The 24,601-nt window shown below is 44.4% G+C and overlaps 2 protein-coding genes across 9 annotated transcripts in view; one reads left to right on the top strand and one right to left on the bottom strand.

Annotated features, from left to right (window-relative positions):
• Nucleotides 1-8,691, top strand: part of LOC110534019 (latent-transforming growth factor beta-binding protein 3) — a 37,541-nt gene extending 28,850 nt beyond the window's left edge. For 2 of the 8 annotated variants that reach the window (XM_021618650.2, XM_021618646.2), the window contains exons 19-29: nt 1,431-1,559; nt 1,741-1,911; nt 2,452-2,535; nt 2,674-2,802; nt 2,928-3,065; nt 3,189-3,329; nt 3,843-3,971; nt 4,964-5,125; nt 5,671-5,760; nt 5,895-6,026; nt 7,610-8,691. In XM_021618650.2, the coding sequence (XP_021474325.1) occupies nt 1,431-1,559; nt 1,741-1,911; nt 2,452-2,535; nt 2,674-2,802; nt 2,928-3,065; nt 3,189-3,329; nt 3,843-3,971; nt 4,964-5,125; nt 5,671-5,760; nt 5,895-6,026; nt 7,610-7,785 (1,481 nt within the window). In that variant the 3' untranslated portion in view covers nt 7,786-8,691. Of the gene's footprint in view, nt 1-1,430; nt 1,560-1,740; nt 1,912-2,451; nt 2,536-2,673; nt 2,803-2,927; nt 3,066-3,188; nt 3,330-3,842; nt 3,972-4,963; nt 5,126-5,670; nt 5,767-5,894; nt 6,027-7,609 lie in introns of all 8 variants that reach the window. The other 6 variants (XM_021618645.2, XM_021618643.2, XM_021618647.2 and 3 more) reach the window with 5 other exon arrangements.
• A 7,535-nt stretch (nt 8,692-16,226) lies between these two features.
• Nucleotides 16,227-18,828, bottom strand: LOC110534018 (mucin-5AC-like; the record flags this gene model as incomplete). The annotated part of the gene is made up of 2 exons (XM_021618642.2): nt 18,766-18,828; nt 16,227-18,624 (listed from the first exon to the last, which is right to left on the bottom strand). Coding segments are annotated over exons 1-2 (2,427 nt in total), but the record flags the coding sequence as incomplete, so codon positions are not given.
• Between the last annotated feature and the right edge of the window lie 5,773 nt (nt 18,829-24,601).

Raw genomic sequence — 24,601 nt, 5'->3', positions numbered from 1 at the left:
AGTTTCACCTGGTGCTTTTCCAAACAGTCTTGAAGGAGTTCCTACATATGCTGAGCACTTGTTGGCTGCTTTTCCTTCACCCTGCGGTCTAGCTCATCCCAAAACATCTCAATTGGATTGAGGTCGGGTGATTGTGGAGGCCAGGTCATCTGATGCAACACTCCATCACTCTCCTACTTGGTAAAATAGCCCTTACACAGTCTGGAGGTGTGTTGGGTGATTGTCCTGTTGGAAAACAAATGATAGTCCCACTAAGCGCAAACCAGGTGGGATGGTGTATCACTGCAGAATTCTATGGTAGCCATGCTGGTTAAGTGTGCCTTGAATTCTAAATAAGTCACTGACAGTGTCACCAGCAAAGCACCCCCACACCATCACACCTCCTCCTCCATGCTTCACGGTGGGAACCACACATCCATTTCCCGTACACTGTGTCTCACAAAGCAGTAGGAACCAAAAATCTCAAATTTGGACTCATCAGACCAAAGGACAGATTTCCACCGGTCCAATGTAGCTCGTGTTTCTTGACCCAAGCAAGTCTCTTCTTATTATTGTTGTCCTTTAGTAGTGTTTTATTTGTAGCAATTCAACCATGACGATCTGATTCACACAGTCTCCTCTGAACAGTTGATGTTGAGATGTCTGTTATTGAACTTTGTGAAGCATTTATTTGGGCTGCAATCTGAGGTGCAGTTAATGAACTTACCCTCTGCAGCAGAGGTAAATCTGGGTCTTTTGAGCCAGTTTCATCATAGCGCTTGATGGTTGTTGCACTTGAAGAAACTTTAAAAGTTCCTGAAATTTTCCGCATTGACTGACCTTCATGTCTTAAATTAATGATAGACTGTCATTTCTCATTGCTTATTTGAGCTGTTCTTGCCATAGTAGAGACTTGGTCTTTTACCAAATAGGGCTATATTCTCTATACCACCCCTACCTTGTCACAACACAACTGATTGGCTCAAACACATTAAGAAGGAAAGAAATTCCACAAATTAACTTTTAACAAAGCACACCTGTTAATTGAAATGCATTCCAGGTGACTACCTCATGAAGCTGGTTGAGAGAATACCAAGCGTGTGCAAAGCTGTCATCAAGGAAAAGGGTGGCTACTTTGAAATATATCAAATCTAAAATATATTTTGATTTGTTTAACACTTTTTTGGTTACTAATTGATTCCATATGTGTTATTTCATAGTTTTGATGCCTTCACTATTATTCTACAATGTAGAGAGTAACAAAAATAAAACCCTTAAATGAGTAGGTGTGTCCAAACCTTTGACTGGTACTGTAAATCATTAGTGTTAACCATTCCGGCAGTTGAGCTTTGTAACCAGTGGAAACTGTCATAAGTCAAGCTTAATGGAACTCATGAGGATTGTAAGCAGATGTTTGTAACACATTCTCCCTCTCTCTCTCTCCTACCCAGACATAGATGAGTGTGCGACAGACAGGGGTCTGTGTCAGCCGCATGGTGTGTGTGAGAACAGACAGGGCTCCTATGTGTGTGTGTGCAAAGACGGCTTCATCCTGTCTGAGGACAAGCACAGCTGTGAGGGTAAGATTACTGATATCTTCTCACCCCTCTCTCTGTATAGCTATATTCTACACACACACACACACACACACACACACACACACACACACACACACACACACACACACACACACACACACACACACACACACACACAGTCAAACACTCCAATCTATTTCCTCTCTGCCCCCTTCCCCTGCAGAGATTGAGGTGGCCGTGGAAGATAAGAAGGAGTGTTACCTGAACCTGGATGACACAGTGTTCTGTGACAGTGTCCTGGCCACCAACGTCACCAAGCAGGAGTGTTGCTGCTCCATCGGCGTGGGCTGGGGGGACCACTGTGAGATCTACCCCTGCCCCGTCTACCACTCATGTACGTACCTCAGGCCCAACACAGGGGTTAAAGGAGCTGAGATGACACAGTCTAATACAGACAGAATCATGTCTGTTCTACAAAATATATTCCCAAATAAATATATTCTGAAATGTTTTATTTTCTCTGTTAGCTGTGTGCACTGAACTGACATACATGATTGTTGATGACACTCCGATGTTCCGATGAAGAGAATGACAGTCTATAATGAGCACCACAGCAGCGCTCAATTCAGACAGCGGTGTGAGGCCTACTGTAGCTGCTGGAAAAGTAATTCATGAAAGGGGAGGTTAACTTGGCCCCAGACAATCGATCTGAGATCGAGTGAAGTTTCAGTCCTCTGATTTTCCTTAGGCTTTAACCCCTGGCCCAACAACATTCACACTAGTTTAACAAACCATCGAGTGGGCTGGGGGGTCAGTTCACTTATTTCAGCTGTTCAATGTCATTCATTGATCACCTAAAGCAGGCAAATTAAGTGAATAGGTCAAGTGTGATAGGTACATTGCTTAATTGACTTCCTGCTTTTCCCTCAACCAGCTGAGTTCCACTCCCTGTGTCCAGTGGGCCGAGGTTTCTACCATGAGGAGGGAGTGACTGAGTACGGTCTGTCTGTCCATAGAGGTGAGTAGCTACACAACCTCAACCCAACACTGTAGGTTTGCTGTTTTCTGATTTACAGCATTCCTTTATATGACAGTATTTGTTCTCCGGGGGAGTTTGTTTGTGTTGAGATCTGTGTTCCTGTCCCTCTGTGTACAGATATCGATGAGTGTGTGCTGTTCTCCAATGAGATCTGTAAGGAGGGCCGCTGTATGAACACACAGCCTGGCTATGAATGTTACTGCCAACAGGGCTTCTACTACGACAGCAACCTACTGGAGTGCATCGGTAACCACAGAGACCCACCCCTCGCAGGCCTGCACCAAAACACACCTCTGTATTATTACATATTAATACACATCAGATATCCCATTTAGTCACAAATCCTCTATGGTAATGTGTCTCCTCCTCAGATGTGAATGAGTGCCACGACGAGTCTCTGTGTACCAACGGTCAGTGTAAGAACACCAGAGGCTCCTACTACTGCACCTGTAAGTCCCCCAGGATCTATGAAGCCTCCAATAAGAAGTGTGTCATCCCCACTGTGGCAGGTGAGATCTGGCTAGAGCCCTCCACTGTACATACTGTACCCGCATCCACACACACAAGGAGGTGCAGGACAGGCCATAGAAGAGGACTGGTGTTAAGTCAGCAGTGTGTTTGTGTTGTTGCAGGTGTGGATGAGTGCCAGGACTCATTGAACTGTAAGAATGGCCACTGTGTGGACACCCCTGGGTCCTACTACTGCATCTGCTCTCCTCCCTGGATCCTGGCCACGGACCGCAACAGCTGTGTGACCCCAGAGGAGCAGGCTGGTGAGTGGAGGAGAGGGTACCGCTGTCCTTAGCAGGGCAGGAGGTGGGCTCAGGAAGCTCAGGATGGATGATTGGGAGATGGGGGTGGTGTGAGAGAGGCTGGGCAGCCTAGTTCACAGTGGGTTGGTTCTCAGTGGTGTGTCTGAAGGTTGAATGAGAATGTTTTTTAATGATAGTTCCAGTCTAACACTACTAATCAGCCAGACCTGCCCCTTCAGCCTCACCCGCTCTGACATTTACATAACCTCATGTCTGTCACATACATCATAGAAACTCAAACACAACCCTGGTCCTATAGCCACTTCCTGGCCCTTGTTCACTGGAAAGATCAGTGTTCACTGTTGTACCTATAGACACCCAAACACTCTGCATGCTCTCAGGAAGCAGTGTAACGTAGCGATCTGCCTGCAGGCCTGTTCAACGTCACTTTAAGCTGTGAGCTGGCCCCAGGCTGGTGTCCGTCCGTCCGTAGGTTGTGTAACCGTGTCTGTGGTGTCTGTGGTGCCCTTGCAGATATCAATGAGTGCCAGGACCCCTCGTACTGTAAGAATGGGAGGTGTGTGAACACGCCCGGCTCCTTTCACTGTATATGTACCCAGCCCCTCACCTTCAGCGCAGCGCTCAAACAGTGTGTCTATGACGGTGGGTATAACCAATCGGCGCTCAGCTCACCTGAGCCTGACCAATCAGTGCTTAGCTCACCTGAGTTTTGGCTTACCTGTACACCTGCCACTCCTGCTACTCTTTTTTTTAACTCCTCCCCCTTTGAGCCCCCTCTCCCCAATAATGACCCTATGCACAGGCTCACCACTCCCCCTCTTGCTTGTTTCTATAGGAACACACTCTCAGTTTAGTGAGGGAGATCACGAGACTTGAGCTAGCCAATGTGATCTCAGTTCTGTAGATGCAGTGTGATCTCTGTGGTACATTTCTCCGTTTCCGTGGTTGTCCCACTAAGCTTGCATAGTCACAGGAAAACACTTCATTACTTCATCCTTCATTGTTGTGCACTTGCTTGTGTGTCTGAGAAGCAGTGAGGGAGTAGACATAAAAGGGAGGCAAATGAGATGGCTTGTGGCATTTTCTGCACCTTCCTTTCTCCAGAGCAATGTTTCTCCTTTTTTAACCAAACCGTTTACTATTGTGATACATGTGATGTTGTAACATGTTGGAGACGTTGTTGTGACATTACTGATGTGATTGTGTTACTTTCTTTCAATCATTTTGTTGTAACCTCCCACAAGTTTGAGTTGACAATACAGCGTTCACTTCATTGTATCTAGCTGATCTTTATGCCTCCGTCCTCGTGTGTGATGTGTGACCGTAAATGAATGTGTCGAGCAGAGGTCTGGTATAGCTCTGAGCCCTACCACCTCAAGCTAGGCCTTATTACTTATTCATATCTACCTGCTGGCTGTTAACATACTGAGCAATTACCTGCTTAATCGTAGAAGTAATGCGAAGCTTCAGGATCTGGCCTGCTTGTATAATGCAGGAGAAAAGATTGGCTTCTTTATTCTTTATTTTATTCTTTATTTAAATAGTACTTAAAATTCCGCTCTTTCTTTGTTTTTTCTCTCTCTTTCTCTCTCTCTCTCTCGCTCTCGCTCTCTCACTCTCTCTCCCTCCCTCAGACCGCACAGCGGCCCATAAGGACGTGTGTTTCCTGCAGGTGGATGAGGACCTGATCTGCAGCCAACCCAGGAACGGTTTGGTTGTCACCTACTCTGAGTGCTGCTGTCACTATGGCCGTGGCTGGGGCCCTGAGTGTAGGACCTGTCCCCAGAGAAACTCCGGTGGGCACCAGCACCATTTCTTTCACTGGTTTTTGGTCTGCTGGTCACTCCAATTTCGGCTTTGCCCATATCAGCATAAATAGTCTAATACTAATAAATTAAAGGGCCAATGCATCTGTTTTAATATCAATATTAAATCACTTCTGGGTAACAATTAAGTACATTACTGTAACAAATTTCCACAAAAAAAGCTTTTTAGCAAAGGGTTGTCTGGAAATGGTCTGAGTGGGGATAGGCAAATTGAAAACTAGTTGTTATTGACAGAGATGTTTGGAACTCTCTTTGTTATTGGTCTATTAACCAATTTACCGCATGAGGATGTTACCATGGAAAGCCAAAATTCCCGCCCATGCAAACCTGTTGATTAGAAGGTCCTGTGTAGATTGTACTTTCAACCAGTATCTATCAGGAAATAACATACATCATTTTCATACGTTTACAGTGTTAGTTTCATCAGCTGTTGTACAATATGATATAAAACACAGAAAAACAGAATTTTGACTGCACTGGGCCTTTAAGAAAACGTCATTCTTCCTCTCATTCAGGGATCTTTAACCGGCTGTGTGAGATGCACTTGGAGACAGAGTCTGATGGTGAGGGAGATTTCCTGGCAGCTTTCGCCAACTACAGCCCAGGTATTGGTAAGGCCTGTAATATATTTGATTACACTCTGAATTTCTTTCTAAATGTACCTCAGAGCTGTTACACCACTTGAATAATATTTTCTCTGTATCTTTCATTCGCTCTCTCTTTCTCTGTTTTGGCTCAGAAGGGGACAGCTCAGAAGAGGACTCAGATGAGTGTAGTTGTGCCAATGGTCGCTGTGTGCGTTCCTACCTGGGCACTATGTGTGAGTGTAACACAGGTTTTAGACTGGACCACTCCCGCACCCGCTGCACAGGTATGTTGACAATCCACCTGTTCTGTCTGTCGGCTTCCCTTTAACTTTGTGTTGGATTAGAGTGAAGGTGAATGCTTGGATTTTAGCTTCAATTCAGTCGTCTCAATCTTTAGGTGGATGCCAATTTGGATGCTCATAAATTCCGCCGAACAGAAGTGTCTCTGTATAATTTGTAGCTGTTGTCCTTTGTACAATTATTTTGACAGACATGCCTGCAATTCTATTTAGCATTGAAAAGAACATCTGTTTGTTGATTTTATATGCAATGTTCCCTCTAAGCTGGATGCGTTTGTGCGCGGGCTCCAGCTCCCAGGACTGCAGCGCAGAAGAAATATCAGTCTGAGCAGAGAAGCATGACACTGAACTTCACTCAACTTTCTAGTTTTCCCCTTTAGTTAGCACTATAAACAATTCCCTCTACTTTGGGAATTGACAATATTAGCCACATTCAATGCAACATACCGAAACAAAACAAACTATTCAAGACTTAGTATGCAAAACGAACTATGCAAGAGATGTTCTTGTAGGCAGAACGCACCGGAGGATTCTATTGCATTGACAGGCACAACTCAGCCCGTACTCTACAGACCAATCAGAACTGCAGTATCCCTATATGCAAATGGACAATTGCAATAGATGGATCTGTGCCATTCACTTTGAACTGGACTGTGTTTACAGCATGAGTGGTCACGAGTAGATACACTTGTTTTGAGATCAAAGTCGAGAGCTTCATGTGTGAGATGAGTTTTGTGGATGGACATGTGGATATTGAGTTCAAATGAAGCTACGTGTACACATTTGTTCATATTCTTTGCTAGTTAGTACGTTTTTAGCCCTGTTATAGATAATCAGCAATGGGGGAGTGGTTGCTTCGTACAAGAGCACAAAACGTGTGCATTTCTAGCCGTCTTTGAAAAACGAGTCAGGTAAAGAGCCTTTTTTCTCTCTTAAAGGGGCAGTGTTGTATTTTGAGACTGGCTTGAATAAGCTAAGTAGCCAATGGGCAGAGGGTAGGCTAATTTGTCTGATTCTCTAATGGTATGGGAATAATAATAATCTTGATTTTGTAAAGTGGTTTCTTGCATTAAACAACACATTTTCAGTCACCTCCTTGTCTGAAGGCCTAGTGGAAAACAGGTTCATGTCAAGCCCTGCATATTTTTTTTCAAAAGTCTCATAGGAATGTAGGCCTACATTGAACACCACACATTGGCTGCTACTATAGGCTGAAAGATAGAACAGCTATTTAAAATGGCTAGTTAAAATGTTATGGGATGCATTTTCTCTGTTGTTTTTTGATGGTAGGCCTCTCTGAATGGCCTACATTATGATCAAGTAGTCCCAGTAGCCTACTTGGCCACTGTTGTGACTGTAACTTAAAGCAGGTACAGCCTCAGTGTTCACAGGAAACACGCGCCAAACGTTGCACACAAGTTCAAGTTTGCGCGCAGCAGACCTAACATTTGCTTGTTTGTTTTGGAGGGAACATTGATTATATGTAAATAGATGTGCAGGCAGATGGCAAGCTCCCTGTTTTGTTTCAAACCACCTTCCTCTTTCTCTCTCCCTCTCTGTCTTTTCAGATATCGATGAGTGCGCTGAACCAGGGGTCCGAGTTAATCCATGCAAGAATGCCCGGTGCGTCAACACCATAGGCTCGTTCAAGTGCTACTGCAAAAATGGCTTTGTCCCTGCACGAAGGCCCAACATATGTGTACCAGGCACGAAGGCCCAACATACCCGTACCAGGGCTCTATAACAACTTTGTCTCTGTCAAACATACACAGATACACGCAAGCAACCCCTCTGTCTTATAAGTACAATATTCAGTATGTTGTGGTGCCTTTTGCCTTCAAAGGGCTTTGAAATGTTTGAAATATAGAAAATGTGTTGTTGTTGGCTCCTCCTTCACTGAACTTAGATGCAGCATAGGCTTCCAGTTTGGTTCTTAGCAATTATTTTCCTTATACCTAATTAAGATAATGCTTTGGGGGCAAGAAATTGAAAAAGGTAACATATTCGTTTATTTTTTATGTATTTTTTGTAATTATTATTTTTTTAACTGTTTGTGTCCTTTGACTGTTAAACTTGTGTTCTTGTTTATTTGTTGAGTTGTTTCCTTGTTGCATTGATCCCATACATCCATGAATCTTAAGCCCTCCGGCAGGCAGTTTGATGAGGAAGTTCCTGTCAAACCCACTCCCTTCCTGTGTGTCCGAACTCCTGTATGAGTAGAAGACCCTTATTGTACAGTTTGGGATATTAGACTCTTCACTGTCCAGTTTTGTGAAGTATGTGAAGTGGAGATGACTTTGTTGCCTGTTGGATCGGTGCCTGTCAAGCTCCTGTCATCACTTGTTTTACGGGATGTTTTGGAAATAAATTGTACTTCATTGGAAACCATTTAGGTGCCTTGTAGATTGTTGACATGTGGATATTGAGTTGAAATGAAGCTAGACTATAGGTAAAAGGTCATATTCAGACCTAACTCGTGTATCCAGAGGAAGTCCTCCGGAGTACGATGGAAAATCAACCCCAAAGCAAATGGAATGGCATGCTTACTGACTTCTCTTAACAAAATGACAGAGTTTGTTTGCCAATGCATTGTAAGGAACCAAAGTGGCTTTGAGAGAAAGAAATTAAACAGCAGAGGTCAACCACTAAATGTGTGTTTGTGAGTGTATGCTTTATGGCGCGGATTCGTTCTTTCTTTGGGATTAGACATTTTTTTCCGTCAATATCCTGTTCTGTCCATGAGAAGAAAATCAACACAGGCTCATGCACTATAGAACAGGTTGCTTCATAAATGGATCACGTTACATGTACTCAGTGAGATGACGAGCCTCTGCCAAACAAATACACGGGGTTTGGGTGGTGGACCATTCTTGATACACACGGGAAACTGAGTGTGAAAAATCCCAGCAGCGGTGCAGTTCTTGACACAAACCGGTGCGCCTGGCACCTACTACCGTACCCCGTTCAAAGGCACTTAAATTTGTTGTCTTGTCCGTTCACCCTCTGAATGGCACAAATACACAATCCATGTCTAAAAGAGTAAAAAAACTTATTTAACTGTCTCCTCCCCTTCATCTACACTGACTGAAGTGGATTTAATAAGTGACATCAATAAGGGATCATAGCTTTCCCCTGGATTCACCTGGTCAGTCTATGTCATGGAAAGAGCAGGTGTTCCTAATGTTCAGGGTCCCTGCTCTCCCTGTCTATAGTTTGCACATATTTATTCTGTATGCCCATTATCAACATCATCCATATACATCAGGATGTTAATGTACTTACGATGGGCCTCCCGAGTGGTGCAGCGGTAAGGCATTGCATCGCAGTGCTTGAGGCGTCACTACAGAAATGGGTTCGATCCCTGGCTGTGTCACCGCCAGCCGCGACCGGGAGATCCATGAGGCGGCGTACAATTGACCCAGCGTCGTCTGGGTTACTGGAGGGTTTTGCCGGTCTGGATGTCATTGTCTCATCGCGCTCTTGCAGCTCCTTGTGATGGGCCGGGCGCCTGCATGCTGACTTTGGTCACCAGTTGTACTGTGTTTCCTCCAACACAGTGGTGCGGCTGGCATCAGGGTTAAGCGAGCAGTGTGTCAAGAAGCAGTGCGGCTTGGCAGGGCCGTGTTTTGGAGGACACATGGCTCTCGACCTCTCGAAGGGGTAAAAAAAAGGGGTAAAAAATATATTTTACCAATTAACTTATGATGTAGTATCTCATCATACTAGAGCAATTTCTACCAAACTTTCATCATTTAGAATATCAAAGCAAATCAAATTGTATCTGTCACATGCGCTGAATACAACAAGTGTACTGTAGATCTCACAGTGAAGTGCTTAGTTAACCAACAATGTAGTTTTAAGAAGAAGAAAAAAAAATATATACAACAAATAATTAAGGAGCAACAATAAAATAACAGTAGCTAGGCTATATACAGGGGGAACCGGTACAGAGTCAATGTGTAGGGCTACAGGTTAGTAGAGGTAATTGAGGTAATATGTACATGTAGGTAGAGGTAAAATGACTATGCATGGATAATAACAGAAAGTAGCAGCTGCGTAAAAATGGGGGGTGGGGTGGGGACAATGCAAATAGTCCGGATAGCCATTTGATTAACTGTTCAAAAGACTTATGGCTTGGGGGTAGAAGCTGTTAAGAAGCCTTTTTGACCTAGACTTGGCGCTCCGGTACCACTTGCTGTGCGGTAGCAGAGAGAACAGTCTATGACTGGGGTGGCTAGGGTCTTTGACAATTTTTAGGACCTTCCTCTGACCGCCTGATATAGAGGTCCTGGGTGGCAGGAAGCTTGGCCCCGGTGATGTACTGGGCCATACGCACTACCCTCTGTAGTGCCTTGCGGTCAGAGGTGGAGCAGTTGCCATACCAGGTGGTGATGCAACCATGCTCTCGATGGTGCAGCTGTATAACTTTTTGAGGCTCTGAGGACACATGCCAAATCTTTTCAGTCTCTTCATGACTGTCTTGGTGTGTTTGGACCAGGATAGTTTGTTGGTGATGGGACACAAAGGAACTTGAAGCTCTCAACCTGCTCCACCACAGCCCTGTCGATGAGAATGGGGTTGTGCTCGGTCCTAATTTTTCTGTAGTCCACAATCATCTCCTCTGTCTTGATTACGTTGAGGTAGAGGTTGTTATTCTGGCACCACACTGCCAGGTCTCTGACCTCCTCCTTATAGGCTGTCACATCGTTGTCAGCAAACTTAATGATGGTGCTTGGCCATGCAGTCATGGGTGAACCGGGGGTACATGAGGGGACTGTGCACGCACCCCTGAGGGGCCCCTGTGTTGAAGACCAGCGTGGCAGATGTGTTGTTACCTACCCTTACCACCTGGGGGCGGCCCATCAGGAAGTCCAGGATCCAGTTGCAGAGGAAGGTGTTTAGTCCCAGGGTCCCTAGTTTAGTGATGAGCTTTGAGGGCACTATGGTGCTGATTGCTGAGCTGTAGTCAATGAATAGCATTCTCACGTAAGTTTTCCTTTTGTCAAGGTGGTAATGGGCAGTGTGGAGGGCAATCTGTGGATCTGTTGGGGTGGTATGCAAATTGGGAGTGGGTCTAGGGTTTCTTGGAAAAATGGTGTTGATGTGAGCCATGACCAGCCTTGCAAAGCACTTCATGGCTACAGATTTGAGTGCTACGGGTCGGTAGTCATTTAGGCAGGTTACCTTGGTGTTCTTGGGCACAGGGACTATGGTGATCTGCTTGAAACATGTTGGTATTACAGACTCGGTCAGGGACAGGTTGAAAATGTCAGTGAAGACACTTGCCAGTTGCTCAGCACATGCTCGGAGTACATGTCCTGGTATTCCGTCTGGCCCTGCGGCCTTGTGAATGTTGACCTGTTTAAAGGTCTTACTCACATCGGCTACGGCTATTCTCTCATGCATGCTTCAATGTTGATGCCTCTAAGCGAGCATAGGGGTTATTTAGCTCGTCTGGTAGGCTTGTATCACTGGGCACTTTGTAATCCGTAATAGTTTGCCAGCCCTGCCACACCCGACGAGCGTCAGAGCCGGTGTTGTACGATTCAATCTTAGTCCTGTATTGATGCTTTGCCTGTTTGATGGTTTGTCGGAGGGCATAGCAGGATTTTTTATAAGCGTCCGGGTTAGTGTCCCACTCCTCGAAAGCGTCAGCTCTACCCTTTAGCTCAGTGCGGATGTTGCCTGTAATCCATGGCTTCTGGTTGGAGTATGTATGTGCGGTCACTGAAGACGTCATCGATGCACTTATTGATGAAGCCAGTGACTGATGTTGTGTACTCTACAATGTCATCGGAAAAATCCCAGAACATATTCCAGTCTGTACTTGCAAAACAGTCCTATAGCTTAGCATCTGCGTCCTCTGACAACTTCCTTATTGAGCAAGTCACTGGTACTTCCTGCTTTACTTTTTGTTTGTAAGCAGGAATCAGGAGGATGGAGTTATGTTCAGATTTGCCAAATGTAGGGTGAGGGAGAGCTTTGCACACGCCTCTGTGTGTGGAGCAAATGTGGTCTAGAGTTTTTTTTCTCCCTCTGGTTGCACATTTAACATGCTGGTAGAAATGAGATGAAGTTTCCCTCATTAAAGTCCCCGGCCACTAGGAGCAACGTTGAGTGCCGTCTTAGTGCCAGCAAAATAAGTACAAAATAAGTTAAACCAAGTTGCAGAAAAAACGAACAAATAGCACAGTTGGTTAGGAGCACATATAACGGCAGCCCTCCCCTCCGGCGCCATTCCCTCCATCTGATATAGAGAATGATATAGAGTAGAATTCAGCACACTTTGTCTTCAGATCCAAATGTATTTTACTCCAGATAAACTTAAAGGTAACACTAGACTTGGATAGTCCACCTGCAGACACTTTACATACTTACTGACTGGCCGACCCCAAGTGGTGAAGGTCGGCAACAATACCTACGCCACGCTGATCCTCAACAAGGGGCCCCATAGGCAATATCCGCACTGAGCTGAAGGGTAGAGCTGCCTCTTTCAAGGAGTGGGACTCTAACCCGGACGCTTATAAGAAATCCCGCTTGGCCCTCCGACGAACCATCAAACAGGCAAAGTGTCAATACAGGACTAAGATTGGATCGTACGATTGAATCGCACCAATAAGATTTGATTTGAGACTATTAGAAACATTTCAACTAACTATCTACTAACCCTAACCCAAGCCCTAACCTTAGCCTTTATCATAACCCACTTAACACTAACCCTAACCTTAACCCTTACACTCTAAACCTAACCATAACCTTAGCAAGCAGTTGCTTATCAACAGATTGGTTGGTTGATGGTATGACCATCTGTAAAGAATTTACAGATGTACTATCCGGACTATCCAAATAAAGTTTGACCAAATTAAACAATATGTCAGTCTATTTACAATCATTACATGATACAATAATAAAAGCAAGGTTCTCTTGGTTATTCGTAGTGGCACCATGCCCACAATCTACTCTTAGAAAATAAATTGCTATTTTATTTTACCTTTATTTAAACAGGGATTCCCCAATGAGACCAGTGTTTCTTTCGCAAGGGAGCGCTGCATATACAATTCAAAGTACAAAAACAAACAAAAACACAGCACAACAAACAATCAAGAAAAACAGCCACATTCCTCAGCAAATAGTTCCCCAATCAATATGTTTAATTCCCCAAGCGACATCATCTGCACATCTATCACTCCAGTGTCAATTGCTAAATTGTAATTACTTCGCCACTATGGCCTATTTATTGCCTTACCTCCTTACTTCATTTGCACACACTGTATACAGATTTTATATTGTGTTATTGACTGTACGTTTGTTTATCCCATGTGTAACTCTGTGTTGTTGTTTTTGTCACACTGCTTTGCTTTATATTGGCCAGGTCGCAGTTGTAAATGAGAACTTGTTCTCAACTGGCCTACCTGGTTAAATAAAGGTGAAATTAAAAATTAAAAAACATCAGAGCATCCAATTGCAGTGAATTTTGCAATTGGTTACAACAATGAGGTGCATTAAAACTAAAAGCAGATTTACCTATTTCAGTGGAGACCCGAGGAACCTCAAGAGTTAACCAATCCTGTGAGCGGGTTTGGCATCTCATGTTTTTATAATACTTTAACAACAAAGTTACGATAAGTTGGAAGCTATCTAGAACCTATAAGGGTTCTTCGCCTGTCCCCATAGGAGAACTCTTTGAAGAACCCTTTTTGGTGCAGAAAGTTCTACATTGAACCCAAAAGGGTTATATCTGGAACCAAAAAGGGTTTTCCTATGGGGACAACCGAAGAATCCTTTTGGAACCCTTCTTTCTAAGAGTGTATACACAGTGTACAAAACATTAGGAACGCCTTCCTAATATTAAGTTGCACTCCCTTTTGCCCTCGGAGTAGCTTCAATTCATCAGGGGCAAGGTGTCGAAAAGAATTCCACAGGAATGCTGGCCCATGTGGACTCCAATTCTTTCTCACAGTTTTCAAGTTGGCCGGATGTCCTTTGGGTGGTGGACCATTCTCGATTCACACGGGAAACTGTTGAGGGTGAAAAAACCAAGCAGCGTTGCAGTTCTCGACACACTCAAACCGATGTGCCTGGCGCCTACTACCATACCCCGTTCAAAGGCACTGAATCCTTTCAGGTGACATCAACACGGGACAGATTTCTTCTCCCTCTCTTGAGGTTGCAATTGTCTACTACGTGAGGTCCTTTCAGTCAAAAATACATTTTGTGTCAAAGATATTATAAATTATAGGTCTCTCTGCAAGGATTTTGATCAAAGATAAAAATAACTAAAGTTATAGCAACCAAAATCAATAGTAGGATAACCAAAGTAATGGTCATAAAGATATCATTAGTTGATGAGGGTGGAGGTGGGATTGGCACAGGTGTGGTCGTTGAAGATTTAGGTTTGATTGAGTCAACTTTGTCCGTCACACTGCCAGTTTTAGTTACGACTGAACCTGCAGTGGCTGTTGTAGTTTTTGTTGTTGTTGTCATCCGAGTTATGCTGTGATTTGAAGTAGTTGCTGCAGAAAAGGTAGATGTTAAAGTAGATGTCAAATTCTGAGATGTGATTTCTGGGAGGGTACTCGGTGTTGATATACTCATCCTCTCTGAAGAGGCTGTAAATGCTGATGTAACACGTGTGTTTGTAGCTGGAGGTTCCGGAGTGATGGAAGATGGGTTTTCTGTTTTTCCCTCAGTAGTTGAAGCAGATATTGAGGATGTGATTGTAGTTGTCAATACATTTCCAGGTGAGGTTGTTGCTGTTCGACTTTCTGTTGTAGCTGATATTCCGGTGGAGGTTATCTCTGTAGTTACTGGAATGGTTGATATTGATGTCTCAAATGTAGCTTTGGATGTGTCTAATGGTGATTCAGTTGGTGGGGCCGTAGTTATACTTCCTGATGTAACTGTAGACAGTGTTGCAGGTACAGTGGTAGCTGAAGCGTCACTTGGTGTAGAAACTGGAGTTTCAAGTGTAGTTATTGATGTCTCAGTTGTGGTTTTAAATGTTTGAAGGGAGGCTGTTGACCGTTTTTCTACTGAGATAGTGGTTGTGGTTCCATCTATTGTAAATGTTTCAGATATGACATTCACTGATGTTTCACGTTTTGATATTGCAGATGTTGTAGTTATGGATGATGTTTCAGTTTCAGTTGATAGGGTTGTTGTGGATGATGTTTCCGTTTCGATTGATGGGGATATCATGTATGTGGTTGTGTATGGTGACTCGGTTGATGGGGTTGTTGTGGATGTGGATGATGTTTCAGGTTTGGTTAATGGGGATGTTGTAGTTTTGGATGATGTTTCAGTTTCGGTTGATGGGAATGTTGTGTATGTGGCTGTGGAGGATGTTTCAGGTTTGATTGATATGGATGTTGTATCTGTGGATGATGTTTCAGTTTCAGTTAATAGGGATGTTGTAGTTGTGAATGATGTTTCGGTTCTGGTCAATGGAAATGTTGTGTATGTGGCTGTGGATGATGTTTCAGGTTTGGTTGATCTGGATGTTGTAATTGTGGATGATGTTTCAGCTGATGGGAAGGTTGTGGATGTGGATGATGTTTCAGGTTTGGTTGATGAGGTTGTTGTGGATGATGTTTCAGTTTCGGTTGATGGGGATGTTGTGGAAGATGTTTCAGTTTCAGTTGATGGGGTTGTTGTGGATGTGGATGATATTTCAATTTCAGTTGATGGGGTGGTTGTGGATGTGGATGAGGTTTCAGTTGATGGGTAAGTAATGTGTATGGTTGTGTATGATGTTTCTGGTTCGGTTGGTGGAGATGATGTGTTCCTGACTGTGGATGATGTTTCAGGTTCGGTTAATGGGGATGTAGTCGTGGATGATGTTGCAGTTATGGTCGTTGGGAATGTTGTAGTTGTGGATGTTGTTTCAGGTTTGGTTGATGTGGATATTGTATCTGTGGATGATGTTTCAGTTTGGGTTGATTTGGATGTTGTAGTTGTGGACAAGGATTCATTTTCAGTTGATGGGGATGTGTATGTGGCTGTGGATGATGTTTCAAGTTTGGTTGATATGGATGTTGTAGTTGTGGATGATGTTTCAGGTTCGGTTGATGAGGATGTTGTGTATGTGGCTGTGGATGATGTTTCAGGTTTGTTTGATATGGATGTTGTAGTTGTGGATGATGTTTCAGGTTTGTTTGATGAGGATGTTGTAGTTGTGGATGATGTTTCAGGTTTGTTTGATATGGATGTTGTAGTTGTGGATGATGTTTCAGGTTCGGTTGATGAGGATGTTGTGTATGTGGCTGTGGATGATGTTTCAGGTTTGGTTGATATGTATGTTGTAGTTGTGGATGATGTTTCAGTTTCAGTTGATGGGAATGTTGTAGTTTCGGGCGATGGGAATGTTGTAGTTGTGGATGATGTTTCAGGTTTGGTTGATGGGGATGTTGTGTATGTGGCTGTGGATGATGTTTCAGGTTTGGCTGATATGGATGTTGTAGTTGTGGATGATTTATCAGCTTCAGTTGATAAGGTTGTTGTGGATATGTATGATGTTTCAGTTTCAGTTGATAGGGATGTTGTGGATGTAGAAGATGTTTCAGTTTCAGTTGATGGGTCAGTAATGTATGTGGCTGTGTATGATGTTTCTGGTTTGGTTGATGGGAATGTTGTAGTTGTGGATGAGGTTTCTGGTTCAGTTGGTGGAGATGATGTGTTTCTGGCTATGGAGGATGTTTCCGTTTTAGTTGACGGGAATGTTGTAGTTTTGAAGGATGTTTCTGTTTCGGTTGATGGGAATGTTGTAGTTGTGGATGATGTTTCAGGTTTGGTGGATGGGGATGTTGTGTATGTGGCTGTGGAGGATGTTCCAGGTTTGGCTGACATGGATGTTGTAGTTGTGGATGATGTTTCAGTTTCAGTTGATGGGAATGTTGTAGTTGTGGATGATGTTTCTGGTTCGGTTGATAGGGATGTTGTAGTTATGGATGATTTTTCAATTGATGGGAATGTTGCAGTTGTGGATGATGTTTGAGGTACGGTTGATAGGGATGATGTAGTTGTGGATGATGATTCCATTTCGGTCGATGGGAATGTTGTAGTTGTGTATGATGTTTCGGGTTCAGTTGATGGGGTTGGTGTGTATGTGGCTGTTGATGATGTTTCAGGTTGGGTTGATATGGATGTTGTAGTTGTGGTTAATGCTTCAGTTTCGGTGTGTGGGATTGTTGTGTATGTGGCTGTGGATGCTGTTTTAGGTTCGGTTGATGGGGGGAATGTAGTTATCCTTTCTGCTGTAACTGTCAACAATGTTGCAGATACAGGAATAGTTGAAGAGTCACTTGTTGTAGAAGTTATAGTTGATGTATCAGTTGTAGTTGTGGTTTGATATGCTTGAAAGTAGACTGTTGACAGTTTTTCTGATGAGCTCGTGGCCATGGTTGCATCTGTTGTAAAGGGTTCTTTAGTGACTTTCACAGATGTCTCCGGTGCAGTTGATGGGAATGTTGTATAAGTGGATGATGTTTTAAGTTTAGTTGATGGGGTTGTGGATGATGTTTCAGGTGTGTTTGTATCAGTTGTTTCATACGGAGTCGCAGCTGTGGTTTTAGGATTGCTGTCATCTGTACGTTCTGTCGTAGCTGTAGCTTTAGTTTCCAATGGGCTATCAGGTGTAGGAACTGATACAATAGGTAGGAATGCAACTGTGGCAAAAGTTGTCCTTGGTGATGTAATTGCAGACAATGTCTCAGAAACGCTGCCTGGCGCCGAAGAAGCAGTTGTGGACATTGGCATTATAGTTGACGTCTCTAATGTTCTTTCAGATGGTTTTCCAGGGGAGGTGGCTAACAGCTCAAACGTATTCCCCCCTAATGTCCTAGTTGTTGCCATGGTTTGTAATGTAGTTGTTCTTAACATGACAGGTGAGTTTGAAGCATATACAGATGCTGGTGCAATTTCTGATTTGATTGCAGATTTGATTGTCGGTGTTGTTATCAAAGAAGAGGTTGTGGGTGTAGTTATCGTGTCTTTTGAAGTTGAGGATCTCACAGGAGCGTCAACACGGACCGGTTCAAATGCACTTGTCGACATTTCAGGTGTTTTAACCTCTGAATTTTCCGATGATTCTGCAGTTGCAGTTACTCTTTCTTTATTAACTGTGGTCAGTGTTTTCAAGGTGCCTGTTGCTGAGGTTTTGAACGCATTCCCGGTTGTTCTCTCTGTTGTTTTTGTCTCATATGAAGTTTCTTCCAATTTGTTTGTAGTTTCTATGGTTTTTACATTTGCTATTTCAAATTGTGCGGGCATTTTCGTCGCAGGGTCGATCTGAGACGTGCTTCCAGGGGGTTCTTTTGTGGATGGTGCTTGTGTAAAAGTGCTTGCCAGGACATGTGAAGTTTCCGTCATGATTTCATCCCCAGGTGAGGGAGCTCCTAACGTTGTTGAAGGGGGGTTTGACTCTCCCTGTTGTGACTTTGTAAAGGCTGTTTCAGTGGTGTATACAGACAGGTCCATGGATGTGGTGGTAGCTAATATTTCAGAGGAAACTGTAGATTCAGGATGTCCTGGACCAGTAGTGGGTTGGGTAGTGCCACTGATGTCAACATGTGCTCTTCCATTCACCCTGAAGACAAACCATTGAGTGTAAATGTAATGGTGTAATTATCCTCTTGTATAAGTGTAAATGTAGTAGTTATTGACATGGAGTAAACAAGGCAATAAAACATTGAAACCAAAGATACTGTAAAGCATAGGATTTGTATACCTGAAAGCATTGCCTGGCAATGGTGACATAGTGTTGTGAACAATTCCTGCAAGAAGACAGAGGTGTGCTGATTGTATTACTCATCAGTGAGGTCACACTTTATTTGGACAGTCCGGATAGTCCATCTGTAAATGCTCTACAGATGGACATACTATCAACAAGCTATCTGTTGATAAGCAACTGCTTGCTAAGGTTAAGGTTGGGGTTCGGTTTGCAATAAGTGTTAAGGTTAGGGTAAGGGTTAAGTTTAGGGTTAGGATACAGGTTAATGTTAGGGCTGAGGTTAGTAGAAAATTAGTTGAAATGTTACTGATAGTCTGTCGAGCATCTACAGATGGGCTATCCAAAGAAAGTGTTACCTAAGCAATTCATGTTGATCATGTCTATTTGTAAAGCAAATGAATTTAGTGGGCATTATATTATTGGAAAAACAAATTGTCTTGCATACTGACAAACATCTAAAACATCTATTGTATCTGAAAAGTAAATCCATACTGTGTTCGTTTTTATGGAAAGAGCTATACTTGCCTGTAATGATAATGAGAAGAGAGAGGGTTTTCTCTGCCATAGTGTGACCAGGACATTCCCTCATGTATGATCCTGGAGGGTACACAAGTGTGTGTTCATACAGTACATGGGAAAGTACGTTCACTCTTAATACATACTGGCATGCAAGCAAATTGCAGCAGATTTCAGTTGAATGCATTCAGTTGTACAATTGACAAGGTATCCCACTTTCCCTTTCCCTACTTGAAATCGACCTGCCATGCTGTCTTAGTTGTACTCTGTACAGAGTACCAAAGCTTTCATAAACATATCAAATCTGAGCACAAATGCATCCAGGAGAACATCCTCACATGCCAAAAAAGAGAATTATGTTTATACTTTCAGCAGCAGCTGACTGTTAACTTTGGCAAACCAGGCAGAACAACATGGTGTGAACAATTCTCAGCTAAGTAGTGAAAATTCAAAACACAAGATGTCGAGCAGTAAGTTCAACAGAGTCTGAAAGAGATTCGTTATTAACTATACAGAGGACAACTGACACATCTTTAGCCCTCGGGTGACTTCATTTGCCTGAGAGATACAGTGGTCATGTAGCTGTCCGCAAGGAGTGGTGCATCTTGCAAATGAGGAAATCATGCAAAACCGGCATCAATTACTGACTTCTATCAGTAATGTTGACTCAAAACGCTCATTCAATTATTAGTCTGCGTGTTTTATTCCTCTTTCTCCACTAACCAAATGTCTCCGATATCACTTCTGTCCATGACATATTCTGTTGTTTGGCTTTACTTTACGTACCCTGGACTCTATGCACCATACTTTACGCACGCCAATCAATTTCTACGTATGTTTTAAACATTTGTAATTTTTTATTGACCAAATTGGTTAATAGCATCAGTGACAAATGCACTTTGCAACATCTTACATCAGACGTTATGTTGTAATTGAACCTAAGCAATACAACAACAAAAAAAACAACACTGTCAACAGACTATTTCTCTGCGATAGGGGTGCCATATTTACCTGAGATAGGATGAGTGGAAGGACACGGATAGTCCTGGACCATAGGATGGTCTCACAGTGAGTGGCACACATGGTACAATAACTAATTCTTACCCTCCTATGCCTTACCTGCTTTGCATCCCAGCCAGTCATATACTCTCCATGACACTTTCTACCCTGTCAGAGAAACACCCACATTTTTTTGTACGCATTTACTACCCACACATCTTTGACAGCAACATTTCAGGTTTTGTTTGTCTGTGGTGAGTTATGTTGCGGGATGGGATGAGAAATGTTTGCTGTCGATTGTTTTATTTCACCACAGCTGGTGTATTTTCCCCTCTGTTCTAGATGTTCTGGAAACACTTGATCAGGGCAACATAGATTCAGTTTGTTTACGACTCGTGTTTTCAAATGAATCAATTAAGATCTCCCAATTGTAGGTATGTTTTCATGTCGCGTTTGTAGCTGCTGCGGCTTTGAGATGTTCTATTGTTTATCCACTAGGGGGAACCCTTGCTTGAAAATGCAGAGCGCTTCATGCAGTATTTTAACAGGCAATACTTAATCAGGTATACATATCTGTACATGTATAATTAACTGAGAGATGCTATTTATAGGTATGGTATGCTGTTAGCAACTGTAACCTCTTTTTATGAGAGATGTGAAGGTGGTAGTGGTGAGGGGGTGGGGGTGGGAGGCATAAAAAAGGTGGGTCATTCCAGGGCAAAAAAACAAAAAAAAAGACTGTTATCGTTACAGAGTTATTTGTACCTGTTACTAGACAGCCACAGCCACCATTGATTCTGTACTATTCTAGTTCCAGGATCGCCTAGCCACTCTCAAATCTCAGCTCAGTCTAAAGGTCTGCGAATTTGAGATTATCTCTAATCGCCTGGCCCTGGAGGTCAGATAAGGTAGAAGTGTCAAGCAGCTATTACAGTGGCCTCCTGTAATAGATCACTCCAGTGTAGGTGAAGAGGGTGAGGATGGAGGGGATCATAGGTCAGTGCTTGGCTGGGCGGAGTCAATGGGAGTCAATGAAAGGCAAGACTATTTTGGGGGATCGGGTTTAGAATCCGCTAACATCACCACTTTACTTGCTAAATACTTACAATAATATTGTGGTAGTAATTGGTTACTCAAAAGCATAACCTTTTTCTATGTGCCACCCAAAACGACGCGCAGCAGTGCTTTATGTTTCCTAGCTCTTACATCACATGCATGTTGACTTGAACGGATTAGCTTCTTATTTGATTTGCTATGAGCTCCATGTTGTACTGGTAATCTGATCAAAAATAGAGAGTGATACTGTAGTTGCATAGCAACAGGATTCATGTTTGACTGGTTCTCTCAGTCAAACTGTAGGGATGAAAATTATATTGGCTCATAATGAGCGAGGAAGACTGTTCCTATCCGAGTGGTAACTAGGCCAGAGGTGATGGGTTTTTCCGCCATAATGTCTCACTTCCTGTCTCACTTCCCAATGTTCATCTCACAGACCAGATAAAGAAATAAGCCATATAGACTTCTTTCTTTAAATATTGAAGTGATTAAGGCCCCACAGGCCCGACACCTCATTAGGGTATAATTAGTGAGGTCTGCTAACGAGGAGGAGGTAGGAGATCCCAGTCCACAGGGCCCAGGGTCGAGGTAGAGAGGAATGGAGGGGGTTATATATGTGGGGCAGTACTGTGATTCTCACAGAATTAACACATAAACTCTTTACACGGGGGCACACTTACAGTACATTAATACTCACCTACACCCACCACTCCTACACAAATACACTGTCTGTTATACAAGAGAACACCTACACTTACTAGCACACCTACTGCTGTTCACACACATCTTCTATATACAGTACACTGTGGAGTATCCTAACCCACTATCTAACATGACATGCTCAGTGCACGTCCTAAGGCCAGTGCCCAAAAACCCTCAGCAAGTCACTTACATAAACAAAACAAGCCGACCATTCATAAACCCAATAATGCTATGTGACAGAAGTCCCGGTTCCTGGCTTTCGTGGTGAAGACGATGTTATACATTTAAGCATTGTATTACAGAGGAACATACTAAGGTTCTAAGGAAACTACACAGAGGTGCAGTGAATAGTGATGAACTGTTGGGACGGTGAACTTCAGAGAGGAAGAGGAAATAGGAAGGCTGTGCTGCAACGACAACCTGTTGTGCTCTATTATAACTCAAAAACACATCTTGCCATAACAATGCATCAGATGTTCATTGTGGGAGTTGTCCTGGAAACAAGAGCTTGCGGAGGGAGCGTGGAGACGAATGGATGGTTTTAGTTTATCAGTGTCACGCCCTGACCATAGTTTACTTTGTATTTTCTATGTTTTGATTGGTCAGGGTGTGATCTGGGTGGGCATTCTATGTTGGATGTCTTGTTTGTCTATTTCTATGTCTGGCCTGATATGGTTCTCAATCAGAGGCAGGTGTTAGTCATTGTCTCTGATTGGGAACCATATTTAGGTAGCCTGGGTTTCACTGTGTGTTTGTGGGTGATTGTTCCTGTCTATGTGTTTTCACCAGATAGGCTGTTTAGGTTTTCGTTACGTTTATTGTTTTTGTAGTGTTTGTGTTTAGTGTGTTTTTTTCATTAAACATGAATCGCAATCGACACGCTGCATTTTGGTCCGACTCTCCTTCGTCTCACGAAGAAAACCGTTACAGAATCACCCACCACCAACGGACCAAGCAGCGTGTCAACAGGCAGCAACAGCAGCGTAAAGAGGAATGGACATGGGAGGACGTTTTAGATGGCAAGGGCTGTTACACTTGGGAGGAGATACTGGCTGGAAGAGATCGCCTCCCATGGGAACAGGTGGAGGCACTTAGGAGAGCAGAGGCAGCCGGAGAGAGGAGCCGGCGATATGAGGGAACACGGCTGGCAAGGAAGCCCGAGAGGCAGCCCCAAAAATTTCTTGGGGGGGGGCTAACAGGGAGTATGGCTACGCCAGGTAGGAGACCTGGGCAGACTCCCTGTGCTTACCGGGGGGCTAGAGAGACCGGACAGGCACCGTGTTATGCAGTGGTGCGCACGGTGTCTCCAGTGCGGGTGCATAGCCCGGTGCGGTATATTCCAGCTCCACGTGTCGGCCGGGCTAGATTGAGCGTCGAGCCTAATGCCATGAAGCCGGCTCTACGCAGCTGGTCCCCAGTGCGTCTCCTTGGGCCGGTTTACATGGCACCAGCCTTGCGCTCGGTTTCTCCGGTTCGCCTGCATAGTCCAGTGCGGGCTATTCCACCTCGCCGCACTGGCAGGGCGACCGTGAGCATTCAACCAGGTAAGGTTGGGCAGGCTCGGTGCTCAAGAGCTCCAGTGCGCCTGCACGGTCCGGTTTTTCCAGTACCACCTCCACACCCCAGCCCTCCGGTAGCAGCTCCCCGCACCAGGCTTCCTGTGCGTGTCCTCGGCCCAGTACCACCAGTGCCAGCACCACGCATCAGGCCTACAGTGCGCCTCGCCTGTCCAGCGCTGCCAGAGCCTCCCGCCTGTTTAGCGCTGTTAGAGCCTGCCTTCTCTACAGCGCTGCCGGAGTCTCCCGCCTGTTCAGAACTGCCAGTTAGCATAGAGCTGCCAGTTAGCATAGAGCTGCCAGTTAGCATAGAGCTGCCAGTTAGCATAGAGCTGCCAGTTAGCATAGAGCTGCCAGTTAGCAAGGAGCTGCCAGTCTGCAAGGAGCTGCCAGTCTGCATAGAGCTGCCAGTCTGCATGGAGCTGCCAGTCTGCAAGGAGCCGCCAGAGCTGCCAGTCTGCAGGATGCCGCCAAAGCTGCCAGTCTGCAAGGAGCCGCCAGAGCTGCCAGTCTGCAAGGAGCCGCCAGAGCTGCCAGTCTGCAAGGAGCCGCCAGAGCTGCCAGTTAGCATGGAGCAGCCAGGGCCGCCAGTTAGCATGGAGCAGCCAGGGCCGCCAGTCAGTATGGAGCAGCCAGGGCCGCCAGTCAGCATGGAGCAGCCAGGGCCGCCAGTCAGCATGGAGCAGTCAGGGCCGCCAGTCAGCATGGAGCAGCCAGAGCTGTCAGTTAGCATGGAGCAGCCAGTCAGCATGGAGCAGCCAGAGCTGCCAGTCAGCATGGAGCAGCCAGTCAGCATGGAGCAGCCAGAGCTGTCAGTCATCATGGAGCAGCCAGAGCAGTCTGCCAGCATGGAGCAGCCAGAGCTGTCAGTCAGCATGGAGCAGCCAGAGCAGCCAGTCTGTGTCGACCAGTCTCTTCCAGATCTGCCAGTCGTCCAGACTCTTCCAGATCTGCCAGTCGTCCAGACTCTTCCAGATCTGCCAGTCGACCAGACTCTTCCAGAT

This window comes from Oncorhynchus mykiss, chromosome 10, assembly GCF_013265735.2.
Source record: "Oncorhynchus mykiss isolate Arlee chromosome 10, USDA_OmykA_1.1, whole genome shotgun sequence".
Taxonomy (NCBI): Eukaryota; Metazoa; Chordata; class Actinopteri; order Salmoniformes; family Salmonidae; genus Oncorhynchus; species Oncorhynchus mykiss.
Note: the sequence above shows the minus strand (reverse complement) of the source record. Positions and strands in the feature narration are given on the sequence as shown.